The sequence below is a fragment of the Sebastes fasciatus genome, chromosome 21, assembly GCF_043250625.1.
Source record: "Sebastes fasciatus isolate fSebFas1 chromosome 21, fSebFas1.pri, whole genome shotgun sequence".
Taxonomy (NCBI): Eukaryota; Metazoa; Chordata; class Actinopteri; order Perciformes; family Sebastidae; genus Sebastes; species Sebastes fasciatus.
The window spans coordinates 262,371-278,768 of record NC_133815.1 but is presented as its reverse complement, the minus strand read 5'-3'; the positions used below and the strand labels follow the sequence as shown (position 1 = coordinate 278,768).

Below are 16,398 nucleotides of genomic sequence, written 5' to 3'. Positions count from 1 at the left end.
ATATCCAAAGTTTTTTTTCTTGAGTTTTGTATTCTCGAGTTTGTATTGAGTAACCTGTTGAATAAAAAAAAAAAAAAAAATGCTATTGTTTTTTCTTCCTTTTTAAAAAAAAAAAAAAAAAAAAAAAGTTTATAAAAGCCATCTCACACAGAGATTTGTCACAGTTTTTCAGAAGACAGGATGGCAGAGAGACGGGTGATGAAAAAAGTGTATTACAACCCCCTTCATCCGGCAAGCTTTGGAGGAGTTGAACGACTCCGTCAGGGTGTAGAAGATGAAATGGGGGAAAAAGTCAGTGTTTATGATGTTAAAGATTTTTTATCAGAGCAAGACGCTTATACTCTGCACAAACCAGCCCGAGTACATTTCAAGAGAAACAGAGTGTTTGTGACCAAACCGTTGAAACAATTTCAAGCCGACCTGTGCGATATGCAAGCCTTGGTCAAACATAATGACGGATTCAATTATTTATTGACCGTTATAGACGTATTTTCGAAAAAAGCCTATGCGCGCGTCTTGAAGAAGAAGACGGCGTCTGAAGTGGCAAAGGCTTTCGAGTCGGTGTTACTGGAGAGTCAAATACCTGAAAAGCTACAAACAGATGCGGGTAAAGAATTTTTCAACAAGAGGTTTCAGGCTCTGATGCTGAAATATGGTATGGTGCATTTTAAGACGGCTAGTGACTTAAAGGCCTCGGTGGTGGAGAGATTTAATCGTACGTTAAAAACGAGAATGTGGAGATATTTTACGGCTCACAACACCAAACGTTACCTCGAGGTCTTACCCGACCTGTTGATTAGCTACAACAACAGTTACCATAAGAGTATAAAAATGACTCCTATGGAGGTAACCTCTACGAATGCTGTTCAAGTGTTTCATCACCTGTACGGTACAATCTCCTCACGTCCAAAAATAAAAATGATTTTTAAAAAAGGGGATCTGGTCAGAATATCAAAGTTGAGAGGAGTGTTTGATAAAAAATATGAACAGAGTTTTACGGACGAAGTGTTTACAGTGACGGGTAGCATTCCACGCACACCCCCCGTATACAAACTACAAGATTATGACGGTGAGCCTATTGAGGGTTCGTTTTATGAAGCCGAGCTGCAAAAAGTAAAAATGACCGGCGATAAAATGTTTCATGTGGAGAAAATCTTAAAACGACGCGTCGTCAAAGGTGAAAAACAGGTTTTAGTCAGATGGAAAAACTGGCCAGAGAAGTTCAACAGCTGGGTTAAAGCCTCGGAGGTGGTGGGTATATAAAAAACCTCGTACCAAGCTCCTCGGATCATTCAGAGAAAAAAAATACAGAATCATGGAACATACCAACGCCGATGGGTTTTACGTGACTCTACCTTCCAACGCTAGTAAGGAATTATTTAAAAGTAATACCAGTAGTTGTTTCACCGTGGATTTGGCTAAACCCATTGAACTGAGTGGCGAATGGGTGGTGGGTCTGTGCGAATTCATCTACCCTCGCACCTGGTATAATTTATCCTCGGACTCGTCCTATTTTGAACTGAACCGAACGATTGAAGAACCTCAACCCTTGGTGATTGTAAAATTCGGTCGAGGAGGGCATTACAGCCGTCATAAAGATCTCCTGGACCAGGTGACCCCGGCCGTCAAAAAGTACGACCCCTCCTTTGAAGCTTCTTTCAACAACGTGACCAAATGCCTCGATGTCAAAGGCGACGGTCAATATAAAATCCGCGCCTATCCTCCTCTGGCTTATATGTTAGGAATAAAAGTCAACGAGTGGTGGACTCTGTCAAAGCGCTCTACCCCTTACCCCTGCGATTTAAACGCTGGAATATATAACCTGTTTCTATACACTGACATTGTTCAGTATCAAACGGTCGGCGACAGCTACTCACCGCTGCTGTGTGTAGTGAACGTGAAAGGTGATTACGGAGACGTGGTGAGTCTCAGATATAATACGGTACATTACCTACCCGTATCGAAAAATTACATCAAATCCATCCATATTGAAATTAAAACAGACCGCAACAAGTACGTGGACTTTGTTTATGGGAAAACGATAATCAAGCTGCACTTCAGACCCGTGCAGCGTTCTCTACCGCTTCATTAAGAAGGATGGCCACGTTACGTCTCCGGGAGGATCCTCATCGCTTTGTCAGCTATTATGAAAATCAAGTGGGAGGGACTCTACCCGGTTTTTACGGAGCACCGGTGATGTACGGTAGAGGTATAGGATCAATCTTCTCAAAATTGTTTCGTTTCGTAGCTCCTCTACTGAAGAGGGGTTTTGCCGTAGCCAAACCTCATCTTAAAACGGCCGCCACCAACATAGCCTCTGAGGCGGTCCAAAGAGTGGTGGGAAAACTGACGCAACCGAAGAATCAAGAGGGTTCCGGAGGTATTATGGTCTTATCACGTAAAAAGAGGAAACGCCCACCAGGCAACCGAGTTTCCTCTAAAAAACGCTCCAAAAGTAAAAAGAGCAAATCATTCGGGAGTGACGGCGTGAAGAGAAGCAAGTCTGCGCAGAGCTCCGATATATTTTAACGTCTAGTCAAACATTAAAAAAAAAAATGGCTCTTTTACATCAGAAATCACCCGAGTGCACTCTGGCAGAACTGGATCTATTTTCAGCTCCTATGACACAATTATCCATAGAGGATAAAAAATATCAAGAATGTCAACCCCTCTCAGCGCTGAACGACAACTCTCCCATTGAATTCTTCATCCCCGGAGACGGTGAAAAGTATCTTGATCTGAATGACACCATGCTACATCTCAGGGTGAAAATTACGGAGAAGGACGGAACCAACATCCCCGCCGATACGGCCGTAGGGCTCATCAATTATCCTCTCAATACGATTTTCAGCCAATGTGACGTTATTCTGGGGGATAGACTGATTTCACAATCCAGCTCCACACATCCTTACAGAGCCATGATCGAGACTCTGCTCAACTATTCTGAAGATACGTTAAAGAGTCAATTCAGCGCCGGTCTGTTTTACAAAGACACAGCGGGTTCTATGAACTCTGTCGTCATCAATAACGGTCCTAACAAAGGGCTCGTCCAAAGAAGCGTCTTCACGGCCGAGTCCAAAGAAGTCGACCTGCTGGGCCCGCTTCACACCGACATATTTTTCTGCGAGAGACTTTTGCTGAACTCTGTAGATTTGAGAATTAAACTGATACGCAACAACGATGCCTTCTGTCTGATGGGAACACGCGCCTCAGAGTTTGCTCTGAAGATAACAGGCGCCTCCCTGTTTATCAAAAAAGTTACCGTTTCCCCGGCCGTCAGATTGGGTCATGAGGCGGCCCTGATGAGAGGAAATGCCCTCTACCCCCTCTCACGCGTGACTGTGAAAACCTACTCCATCCCTGAGAATTCCAGGATCTGTAACCAGGAGAATCTCTTTCTGGGCGCTATACCTAAATATGTGGTTCTGGCCATGGTACACCACGACGCCTTCACAGGCAGGAGGGACCTGTCCCCCTTTCATTTCAGACACAACGACGTGGAGTACCTGGCGCTCTGTCAGGACGGACGACAGATTCCCTCTAAAGCCTTTCAACCCCAGTTTGATCGAGGGAATTCGGTCAGAGAGTTTTACCACATGTTTACCGCCACGGGGAGACACCTCAAAGATTTACCTCTGAGTATCGATCGTAGGGAATTTAACGAGGGGTATTCTCTGTTTGCTTTCAATCTGGAACCGACCGACGACACCGCTGCCCTGTACCCCGTTTCCAACGGAAATTTGAGGCTGGAGATGAGATTCAGGGTCCCTCTGCCTCAGACAACCACACTTATCGTATACGCCTGTTACGATTCCATTCTGGAGATCAATGCTAAAAGACAGGTGATGGTGGATTATTATTAAAAAAAATAAAAAAAATGGATAATCGTCGGCTGGACCATCTTTTACATCGTCTGTTGGGAGATGTATTCTGCGGGGTGTGGGCTTCTGATCAGCTAGCCTTACTGACGCATGAGTTTCAAGCACCAGCCTACTTCATCGTCAACACTCACCCGTCACATCTACCTGGAGAACATTGGTTATCTCTGACTCTGGAACAGGATGGCTCTGCCACCTTTTTTGACTCTTACGGATTCCCGCCTGATTTTCCACACTACCCCTCCAGCATCTTGGAGTTTCTGGAAAACCGTTCAGAGAAAATACTGTACCATGACCGTCAGCTTCAACACCCTCTGTCGATCGTTTGCGGGCAGCATTGTGTTTTTTATCTCTGCCATAAGGCCTGCGGATTATCTTATAAAGAAATATTGTCTCTGTATCACCACGATGTCTTAGAAAATGATCGTATAGTATCTAATTTTGTGACTAAATATCAGCGCTGTCTCACTCCACATCAACGTGGTCAGAATTTTCATCACAGGGCCTGCTCTTTACACATGTTTAGAGATGCTTGTAAAACGTTTGTAAAACGCATGTAAAAAAAAATACAAAAATCAACAATAAACATTTATTGAAATGTATTTATTTCATTTTTTTCTTGTGTGTGAGAAAACATACAAAAATCAATCAAAAAGTCATCCAGCTCGGAGATAGGATGATTCTCCTCTTTATCCTCTTTGATCGTGGTAGGGGTGTTTTTTCTTCATCCGTTTTGAGATGCCTGTACTGCTCGCGCGCAAAACGGTTACTCAACATAGATAAGGGGATGTTTACCTCCGCCAAGGTATTTAAGAAACTTAACCAACCTTTAGGAGAAGATGAGTTTTTTTTTTTTTTATGAGTCAGTGAAAGGTTTTTGAATAAATCCATGATATGAGAACCTTTGACCACGTTCCCCTGATAAACAAATTCACCCTTGGAAGTCCAGTCCACGTTGCCTTCTGATAATTTCTGCATAATGTATTGAGCGTTTTTACGAGAGCGCGGGGGTAGGTTTTTTATGACCTCGCTCGCTGCCTCTAGTCTGTCTTTCCCTGTCTGAGCAGATGCAGACGCAGTCCTCTCAGATGCCTGGACAGATGTAGGTTCAGGCTGCAGGGGGTCAGGCTGCAGGGGGTCAGGTTGCAGGGGGTCAGGTTGCAGGTGGAGAGTAACCCCGCGTTCATCATTCTGACCTTGTCTCATGAGAGTGAGATATCTGTGCAGCAAAGCTTCATACCTCTTCACCTTTTCATAGGAACTCAACCCTCTCTCGTCGAGTATAGCTCTCATTTTTTCATCCAAATCATTTTCAGCCGTCTGCCTGATGGAGGAGGAGGAGGAGGAGGAGGAGGAGGAGGAGGAGGAGGAGGAGGAGGAGGAGGAGGAGGAGGAGGTTTGGGTTAGCCTGTTCATCTCATGGGGTGTCAGGAGAAATATTTTGTTTACCTTGGCCATCTTTTACATCTATTTTTTCTGAATCAAGTTTCCAAAAAGACCCCCTAGGAGAGGTATGGCTGCGGCCAGCAGAGGAAAAATAAATCCTCCCGTCTGTTTCTTCAAAACTCGATGTTTACGTTTTAAACTGGTTTTCTTATCAGCCAGCAGTCTGATGATCTTTTTTTGACTTTTCAGTTTTTTGTATTGAGAAGTAGATAGAGGAATGTTCCCCTTTAAAAGATTTAAAGCTATCTCACACAGCGTCTGGAGAAAGTCGGGGGAGCTGTGGGCGATGATATCTTTACGCTTCTGAGGCGTGGCGTGGTACAGAGCCTTTAGTAAGACGGCGTTCCTTTTTATACGCTTTGACATGATGACCTACTTGGTTTTAGGCAGGTAGATGACGGGCCACTGGTCGGGAAGTAAACCACTCCTCACTCTGTAGCGTTCTGGACAGGAAGGTGTGAGATCCAGGATTAAATACCCGTAGGGATCTCTGGTGGCATCTTCAAAACTTTCCAAGAAAAATGTCTTTTGCGAGGGGAAAATTTGACGACCTAGAATATTCATCTGTAATTTGTCTCTGGGGTTTTTAAACAACACCATATAATTGCAGTTTAAACTGATAGTGCGGCTGTATTTACCCTGATGAAATACATTCTGAGTCAACATCATGACAGACATATTTTTGTGATGTCGGTACTGTGTGAAAATTTTAACCACCTCAGCATGATCAGAGGCTTGAAAAATAACATCGTCCAGGATGATCAGAGTATCTTCAAAATCCTCAAAAGAATCAGGCAGCCCTTCAATAAATTTTATCTTTTTATTCATTTTCTGCAGTTCACCGTACATGGGTTGAAAAGAAGTATAAATCCACACAATTTTCTCAGGTACAGTATTCATCACATGTGCACAGTTTTCCAGTACAGATTTTACAAAATAGGTTTTCCCACATCCGCTGGGTCCCACCATCAGACATGAAAAAGGCACTTTCAGTCTAGGGTCAAATTCAACCTCCTCCATCATGGCAAGGTGTGACATTTTTTTTTTTTTTCCCCTTTTCATAAAAAAAAATACAAATCTAATAACCAAAAGGCAGAGTCGTACCGTCAGGGAAGAGACGTCTTTTGTCGTAGACCACTCGAAACTTTTTCTGGAATGCCGAGTTTTTCAGCAGAAACCCCTTTTTATCCCTTCTAATGCCCTGCTGAGGGGTCTCAAGCACCATCTCCTTCATACCATCAAGGTAGCCTTCCACCAACCCTCTCACGCTGTCAAAGTTGATCTTTTCACAACACTCACGAGTTTGGGTTATACCTTTAATTTTCACGACTACTTTTTTCAGTGTTCTGGTTTGATAAGCATAACTCTTGGGACCCGCTGCAACAAATTCCTGAATAGTGTCACCCCCCAACTCGTCCGTCAAATCCCCCAAATAATTACCCAATTCCAGAGGGGTCTCTCCTTCTTTCACTGTATAGACCAGACTGTCTGTGTCGGTATAAAGAACGTTGTGCTGCAACTTTTCTAAATAACTGTACAACTTTAGACGCGCGTAGGCGGTGGTAAATGCGGCTATAAAAATGTTATTTGACCTACCGGGGGGTACGACGCAACGCTCGTTATAGCTCCGTTGAATCAGAGCTATATAACCCTCTCTTTTTACCGGTAAGAAGGAAACGTGTCTGAGATCGTATTGACCTGAAAATGCAATGTTGAAAAACTGATTTGGGGTCCTGACGAGGCTGGTTTGGATTAGATTGGTTCTCTGCGCAAACTTTCCCCAGAAGCTGTTAAGACACAGCTTAGACACCTGCCTCTTGGCAGGGTTTACCTCAATTTTTGCCGGGTCTAACCGGATGCCCTGATGCTTCTCGTACTCGTCAACGTATGTTTTCCTACATTTTCCTTCGGGGTAACCTGAAGCTTCCTGCTTACCTTTTAGAAAGGTGTGTATGTAGTCGTGAAACATGCTGCTGCTACGCTGTTCAAAGTGCCACACCTCTGTGATTTTTCCCACCCTGTAGCCCAGCTCTAAGGCTTTGTTTAACTCGACAGTCACCCAGACCCCCGTCAGAGCTCTAGCCTCCTCATCATGAGTGCAAGAACCGCTCTGATGATTGATTTCAGCGCAGGTGCGGCAAAGGGTAAACACTAATTTACCTCGAGACGTTTTATACGGTAAAACGGGAAAAAACAACCCTCGCGGGGGGTGGACAACGGCTCTGATCAGCCCAAAGTACTGACAGGGATCACCAAAATCCTCGTGGATGATGAGGGGGTGATGTAGAGGATAAGAGCAGTTGACATTGACGTACGGATACAAGGAGGTGACGTCTACATAATGCACACTTTCTTCGGGAGGAGTACTATAACGTAACCTCAAGGCCGAAGTCCGACCTCCGTAAAGGGCCGAGCGAGGGTAGAGAGGTTCGGGAGAAACGTAGCTCTTTAGGAACTTTTTTACCTCCTCATTTGATTTTTTCATCTCCGTCCATTCGTGCTCCGTCATCACTATGGTACGAACGCCATAAACGTTTCTCAGCTCCTGCAATCTCGCCTCACTAGAAGCGTGCAGATCCCCGTAAGGAGCGTTTGTCAGAGGACAGATTTCATCAGACCGGAAGCATGAGGGGCAGCCGTGAAAAAAACACCCCTGGAACTCCCAGACCCATTTCTCATTATCTCTCACGGCGTAGCCGTCTACATAGTACCGACCGATTTGCATTTCCCCCCTGTTTAGAGCATGCTGGATACATATTTTTTCAGAATAAGCTACCCACTCCAGCCATTGGATGGACACGTTGGAGTATGCTTTGGATTGACGTCTGTAGTCGTCGGGGGAAGGTATGGCCAGAGTTTTTTCGGGCAAGAAATTGGTGAGAAACACTTTCATGCACGCAGAGGCTATGGTCATGCAGCTTAAAGGGTCCACACGCGTTTCTTCGATAAACTGGTCTCTGAATTTCATACAGCCCACCCGGAGAATATCAACGTCGTTTTGACAGTAGTACAGAGCCTCCTTCTCAAAGTTAAAGACACCTTGAGAGACCTCTCTGTACCAACCGTAAAACCCTTCCTGCTCAGCGGACAACATGCGTTCTACGCCGTAATCGGAGGGAGGCGGGTAAGGACCTACATAGTTTAACCGTTCCTGTGAGCTGAATTTGTGAGGGAAATGACCCTTGGATTTATCCTCAAAACCTAAAGCCTTAGGGAAAGCGCTGAGACGCATGGTGAGGAAAGACAGAGAGTCGATGAACCTCAACTGGAAATCGGATTCTGTGAAGCTGATAATTTTACTACCTTGCATGATGATAGAGGGCGTCATACCCTCTCCCACCAGGTAACTAAGGACCAAGTAGCTGTCAAATCCTTTAGCGTTGTGCGCTATAAAGGTAGCCTCCCGTCTGACTGAGCAATGATGAGGACCAGCCATCAGAAGGTTTTCTGTTAGAGGAAGACGAAGCCTCTTCTTCTTCCAAAGGCTTACAATTCTCCATTTCAATCGTAATCAACGCTTGAGGATCCATGCCGAGTACAAGGTAGGAGGAAAGAATGAAAAATCCACTTTATTCTATCTTAAAAAACCCCACCCTCCCCTCTCATTTTTTTTTACCCCCCGCCTCCGGCGGATTAAAAAATTCACACGGAGGAGGGGGGAAATACGCCTACCATGATGTAGCGTGGGAAAAAAGGGGGGTGGGCGCAGTTTTGGTCAATTTAAACAGTGGAGACTTATACATCTGTCCCATTAGCTAGTGCTAAGAGTTCAAAAGGTTAAAAAGAGTTCATACCCCAGTCATCTATTAAAGACATTAGCCGCAGTTTTGGTCAATTTAAACAGTGGAGACTTATACATCTGTCCCATTAGCTAATGCTAAGAGTTCAAAAGGTAGAATGTTTTTCTCCCATCACATGGTCCCATCACATGGTCCCAGCTCATGTGATTAAAAAATTCACACGGAGGAGGGGGGAAATACGCCTACCATGATGTAGCGTGGGAAAAAAGGGGGGTGGGCGTGGTTTCCGGTATGAGGGGGGGATACAGGAAGCCAATTCGTTCCGGAAATTCCAATTCGTTCCGGAAATTCCTGATTAGTCTCACCTGTCAAAATGAGTTTGACATGAAGTGGGCCCCTATTCTCTCTCCTGGAGCCAGATTTACCATAGTTAACTGCATCCCTGGAGCCAGAGCTACCATAGTTAACTGCATCCCTGGAGCCAGGGGAAGGGGAAATATACTCTATGGAAAAGCTGACCCATTATCTAAGGACTAAAGCAAGGACCCATGAACAACGCTGGGAAAATGGATTGCATACAAGAGAAAAGATGGCTCATGTTCACAGATGATCTGAAAAGAACAGATCAAAGTTTGTAATGTCAGAGTAGTGCCCCCCCTTTTTTGTTTTAGTTTTATGAGTTTATCTTTTTTTTTATGTTTGATGTGAAATTTGTTCAGTGTAATAAAACTGGAAAACACATAAATAAAAAGTAAAAAACAAAAAATATATAAATCGTGTCTGACCTCAGAGTCTCCAGTCTACAGTGTGGACTCTCCAGAAAACCACACAGCAACTTCACTCCTGAATCCTGCAGCTTGTTTTCATACAGATCCAGCTCTCTCAGATGGGAGGGGTTGGACTTCAGAGCTGAGGCCAGAGAAGCACAGCTGATCTCTGACAAACTGCATCTCCCCAATCTGAATAAAGAATAAATGATGTAAGTTTAGAAGACAACGTTCCAGCTTGAAATCATTCAATGTTTAATACTGTGTTCAGAGCTGAAGAAGGTTTAGAACGTAGAAGTTTAGAAAATGTAAACTCCAAACACCTGAAGCCAACAGGATGCAGGTTAAAAACTGTAAAATACAAACAGTGAAACAGAGCTCTCATTCATTCATTCTCTTCAGGCTGACGTGCTTGCGGTAAGAGTATTGCCTCATTTCCGGTTGCCTGTCTTTCTGTGTACTGCTAGTGTTCTGTAGCTGCTCTAGCACATCCAGGGCAATATAGTTCTACTCTTTATTACAGCGGCTAATTACCCGCTACATTCATACTTACACTAGTTCTGCTTAAGCACTCATAACTCGCTCCTTTTTAGAGACTTCTCCATAATCCCACAGTTGCTTGCAAGCTATTCAGCTCTGCTAACGCTAGCTGGGCTATCGTACTGTAGCATAGCAGTAGCTTAGCAGTTAGCGATGGCTTCTCTCTCTCCCTCTCCTGCTCTCTCCTGCTCTGTGTGTCTCATGTTTAGTTATTCCTCTGCCTCCTTTAGTGATAATGGTACATGTATTAAATGTAGTGCACTTGCTGCATTGGAGGCGAGGGTTAGTGAATTAGGAGCCCGGTTCCGCACCATGGAAACTAAATCATTAGCTTCTGTAGTTAGCCAGCCCCTAGCCGGTGAGGACCGGCCAAGCGTAGCTTCTGCTAGCCGCCCCCCAGCAACCCCCGAGCAGCCGGGAGGCTGGGTGACTGTCCGAAGGAAGCATAGTCCTAAACTGAAGCCCACGGTTCACCACCAACCACTCCACGTTTCAAACAGATTCTCCCCACTCAGCGACACACCCGCTGAGAAACCAACTCTGGTTATCAGCAGCTCTATTCTGAGAAACGTGAAGTTAAACCAGCTACCATAGTTAACTGCATCCCTGGAGCCAGAGCTACCATAGTTAACTGCATCCCTGGAGCCAGGGGAAGAGGAAATATACTCTATGGTAAAGCTGACCCATTATCTTAGGACTAAAGTAAGGACCCATGAACAACGCTGGGAAAATGGATTGCATACAAGAGAAAAGATGGCTCATGTTCACAGATGGTGTCACGGGTTAGCCCGTGCCCTATAAAGTAGGATGCAACGCACACACACTGTAACGCCACCTCCATCATATATTATATCAAGCCGGCTTGGAGGTGTCGCTGTTAAGTGTTACCGTAGCATCAGTACTTCTCAAATGTCGGGAGGCCTGCCGACAAAGTATTACACTTCTTAATGGGGGTCATAGTGTTACAAAGCATAAATGTATAAATGAATTACACACAGGCATAAGTATTGATATTGAACATTTCCATTTATTGTAAAATGTATATTCAGTAAAATGTTTGTCATCCTTTCTTCTCTGCTGTAGATGCGCTCCTTGGTTTAGACCTGGACTGCCGAAACCGAACAGGAGCGTACCAATAGCTTATGTAAGGGGGGTTCCCAGAGAAGGCACCAAGTACAGCAGAGTTGGAGGGGTGTTTTGGGGGGTTGACAATAGGCAATGTAATTTTAATTAGTTTGAATAATTACTTGCCTCAAAATGTTAAATTAAATGTTTTATAATTTAACTATGAATTATGTCCTATTTTTTGGACTAGATATTATTATGCTGTTGTTTGATTGATTATTAATTATTATCAAGATTACTTAGTAGGATCCAGCTTCATAAAAGAGGAGGCAGAATACCTGGATGTGAGTCAGTGGAAGGCAAACCTTTGATGAGAGACAAGCCAGATTGGAGAGCTGCAAGGGCCCAAAATTTAAAGGGGCATAGCCTATGCTGTATCTTTATATATTTTTGTAATTTTGCTTATTATTTTTCATTATTTTTGAAAAACCTGTTTCTTGGATGCCAGGCCTGCACTGTACATATTTTTGCACTGGATTGTTGGTTTCCACTATTGTTAATAAATACACCTGGACTGCTTAACTGGAATTTTTCTCAGTTTTTACGCCTTAGCCACTCGGCCAACCTTACATGTGGTGTCAGAAGAAAAAGGAAAAACAGGCAGAATGCCTCCAAAAATCCAGCAGACACGGCAGCAGCAACAGCAGCAGCAGCAAACAGACATGCCTGAGGAAGAGGGTGCCACAGGGGGAGCTCTCAAGGAAGCCTTCCAGCCCATAGTGGACACAACCACTTCCCCGGAGGCAAGTTTTTTGAACCTGGCCAAAATGTTTGAAACTTTCATGCGGTTTCAGTTGGAGAGGGAAACGAAGCAGGAGGAGCAAAATGCAAGGCAGGAGCATAAGCTCAGCATCCTAACCCACCAGGTCGACCAGCTCATGGAAACAAGCACGTCACAGCTGCCATCATCTGGGTCAAGTAGGGTGCCAGGAGGAGAACCAAAGCTGGGGAGGTTGGAGGACTCCGATGACATTGAACATTTTCTCACAACTTTTGAAAGATTGGCAACTGTTTACAACTGGCCGCGACGAGACTGGTCAATCCGACTAATTCCCTTGTTAACTGGTAAAGCAAGAAGTGCTTTTGTAGCTATGGACCCAGCTCACACTCAAGACTATGACAGACTGAAAGAGGCAGTGTTGAAGAAATATGAATAAACAGAGACTCTTATCGGCAGCGCTTCCGGGCCTTGGACATTCCAGCAGACGAGTCCCCTCAGGAGCTGTATACCCGCCTCAAGGACTTATTCTGCAAGTGGGTGGACTTCGATGCCGCTGGTAAGGAAGACATCTTGGAGAAGATCGTCCTCGAGCAGTACCTCAGGATCCTCTACCCAGAGGTGAAGACCTGGGTCAAAGAACACAATCCTGAGACAGCGGCAAAAGCGGCGGAGCTGGTCGACATCTATGTCTCGGCCCACAAGAGTCCAGGGGCCTACCACTACGCTGGACTGCGCCAGGCGAGGGGTAAGTCTGAGGTAATGGTTAAAGGGGGTGGTCCAGTCACTTTCTTTCCTAGTCAGCATAGACCTAGCAGACCAGTGTTCCAGGAGAGTGCTAGGAACAAGGCTCAGGTAAGTGACAAGGCACAGGTGGTTTGTTACAATTGTGGTGAGTCAGGCCATACACGTCCAGTTTGCCCCATTAGAAAACACAAAGCCACCAGTCTCTGTTATGTCCCTAGACCTGAGTTAATTGTTCCCTCTGAAGAGCAGTCTCCTCTGGCCACGGTGCAGTTAAATGGTAAACCCCACACAGCCCTGTTAGACACAGGATGTTCTCAGTCCCTTGTTCAGTCTCAGCTTGTGCCGAGGGAGTTGTGGACTGAGGGAGAAACAGTCTCAGTCATCTGTGTCCATGGACATGAGGAACAGCCCCCTACAGCTGAGGTTTACATTGAGGCTAAAGGACAGGTTTACCTCATGAAAGTTGGTATTGCCCCAGAATTGCCCTACCCCATCCTGCTAGGGACAGATCTACCAGTCCTATATGACCTCATCCATGAGAGCAAGGGAAGGTTTTGTGGTGCAGTTACACGTTCTAAAACAAAGCAGGTTGCAGTTGATCAAGCCCCTGAAGCACCGCCACCAGTGGGGTTAGTGACACAGCAGGCAGAGCCATTCATTGCACCTGAGGCAGGGCCAGTAACAGCACCCCTTCCCAGCATACCAGAAACTCAAATGGACACACTACAGTTATTGCCATTTCATGGGGAAGAGGTGGTAGTAGGGCCCACAGTCACACAGGAGGACAGATTGGAGAGGCGCAGACAGCAAGTACAGGAACTTATGCCGCAGCTAACAGAGCAGGCAGGGCAAGAACTGTCAGGCCCAGAGCTACAGGTAGAGTCGTTGCCCATTGACCTCGCTAAGCAGCAGCGTGAAGACTCCACTCTGGTACACTGTTTTAAGGAGGCAGAGAAGGACCCCTCAATTTCTTCCCTCAGTGAGCAGTTTGTAATTGAGAATGACCTTCTTTACAGACAAAGTGATGTTGGTAGACAGCTAGTCCTTCCCATGTCCTGTAGAGAGGAAGTTTTAAGGGTAGGTCACACAGTCCCTTGGGCTGGTCACTTAGGCTTTATGAAAACCTTTATGAGGATCTCCAAAAGGTTTTACTGGCCAGGGATGTACAGCCAGGTCAAAGAATACTGTAAAACCTTTCCAGTATGTCAGTTGACAGCAGGGAAAGCTACTGCCCCTGTACCTCTTGTCCCACTTCCTGTCATTAGTACTCCATTTGAGCGCATAGGAGTAGATGTAGTGGGCCCGTTGGAGAGGAGCCAGGCAGGGAACAAGTTTATTCTGGTCATTAGTGACTATGCCACCAGATACCCTGAGGCTTTCCCTGTGAGAGAAGTGACAGCTAAGCAGGTAGCCTCAGCCATGCTGAAATTATTTTCTCAAGTAGGGATTCCCAAGGAGGTGTTGACAGATCAGGGTCCCAACTTTATGAGTCGCACACTCTCGCAGGCTTACCAGATTAATAGCCACTGAGCCACTCGGCCAACCTTACAGATGGTCTGAAAAGAACAGATCAAAGTTTGTAATGTCAGAGTAGCCCCCCCCCCCCCCCCTTCCCTTTTTTTTGTTTTAGTTTTATGAGTTTATCTTTGTTTTTATGTTTGATGTGAAATTTGTTTAGTGTAATAAAACTGGAAAATACATAAATAAAAAGTAAAACAAAATTTAAAAAATGGTGTCTGACCTCAGAGTCTCCAGTCTACAGTGTGGACTCTCCAGAAAACCACACAGGACCTTCACTCCTGAATCCTGCAGCTTGTTGAGGCTCAGATTCAGCTCTCTCAGATGGGAGGGGTTGGACTTCAGAGCTGAGGCCAGAGAAGCACAGCTGATCTCTGACAAACTGCAGCTCCTCAATCTGAATAAAAAATAAATGATGTAAGTTTAGAAGACAACGTTCCAGCTTGAAATCATTCAATGTTTAATAATGTGTTCAGAGCTGAAGAAGGTTTAGAACGTAGAAGTTTAGAAAATGTAAACTCCAAACACCTGAAGCCAACAGGATGCAGGTTAAAAACTGTAAAATACAAACAGTGAAACAGCTCTCATTCATTCATTCTCTTCAGGCTGACGTGCTTGCGGTAAGAGTATTGCCTCATTTCCGGTTGCCTGTCTTTCTGTGTACTGCTAGTGTTCTGTAGCTGCTCTAGCACATCCAGGGCAATATAGTTCTACTCTTTATTACAGCGGCTAATTACCCGCTACATTCATACTTACACTAGTTCTGCTTAAGCACTCATAACTCGCTCCTTTTTAGAGACTTCTCCATAATCCCTCAGTTGCTTGCAAGCTATTCAGCTCTGCTAACGCTAGCTGGGCTATCGTACTGTAGCATAGCAGTAGCTTAGCAGTTAGCGATGGCTTCTCTCTCTCCCTCTCCTGCTCTCTCCTGCTCTGTGTGTCTCATGTTTAGTTATTCCTCTGCCTCCTTTAGTGATAATGGTACATGTATTAAATGTAGTGCACTTGCTGCATTGGAGGCGAGGGTTAGTGAATTAGGAGCCCGGTTCCGCACCATGGAAACTAAATCATTAGCTTCTGTAGTTAGCCAGCCCTTAGCCGGTGAGGGCCGGCCAAGCGTAGCTCCTGCTAGCCGTCCCCCGGCAACCCCCGAGCAGCCGGGAGGCTGGGTGACTGTCCGAAGGAAGCATAGTCCTAAACTGAAGCCAACGGTTCACCACCAACCACTCCACGTTTCTAACAGATTCTCCCCACTCAGCGACACACCCGCTGAGAAACCAACTCTGGTTATCGGCAGCTCTATTCTGAGAAACGTGAAGTTAAACCAGCTACCATTGTTAACTGCATCGCTGGAGCCAGAGCCACCATAGTTAACTGCATCCCTGGAACCAGAGCCACTATAGTTAACTGCATCCCTGGAACCAGAGCCACCATAGTTAACTGCATCCCTGGAGCCAGAGCTACCATAGTTAACTGCATCCCTGGAGCCAGAGCCACCATAGTTAACTGCATCCCTGGAACCAGAGCCACCATAGTTAACTGCATCCCTGGAACCAGAGCCACCATAGTTAACTGCATCCCTTGAGCCAGAGCTACCATAGTTAACTGCATCCCTGGAGCCAGAGCTACCATAGTTAACTGCATCCCTGGAACCAGAGCCACCATAGTTAACTGCATCCCTGGAACCAGAGCCACCATAGTTAACTGCATCCCTGGAACCAGAGCCACCATAGTTAACTGCATCCCTTGAGCCAGAGCTACCATAGTTAACTGCATCCCTGGAGCCAGAGCTACCATAGTTAACTGCATCCCTGGAGCCAGAGCTACCATAGTTAACTGCATCCCTGGAACCAGAGCCACCATAGTTAACTGCATCCCTGGAGCCAGAGCTACCATAGTTAACTGCATCCCTGGAGCCA

The 16,398-nt window shown here is 45.4% G+C and overlaps 1 protein-coding gene across 1 annotated transcript in view; it reads right to left on the bottom strand.

Annotated features, from left to right (window-relative positions):
- LOC141760068 (uncharacterized) overlaps positions 1-16,398 on the bottom strand; it is a 190,553-nt gene that overhangs the window by 20,400 nt on the left and 153,755 nt on the right. The window contains exons 27-28 of the mRNA XM_074622714.1: positions 14,703-14,876; positions 9,850-10,023 (exon numbers count right to left, since the gene is read on the bottom strand). Of these exons, the coding sequence (XP_074478815.1) occupies positions 9,850-10,023; positions 14,703-14,876 (348 nt within the window). The remainder of the gene's footprint in view (positions 1-9,849; positions 10,024-14,702; positions 14,877-16,398) is intronic.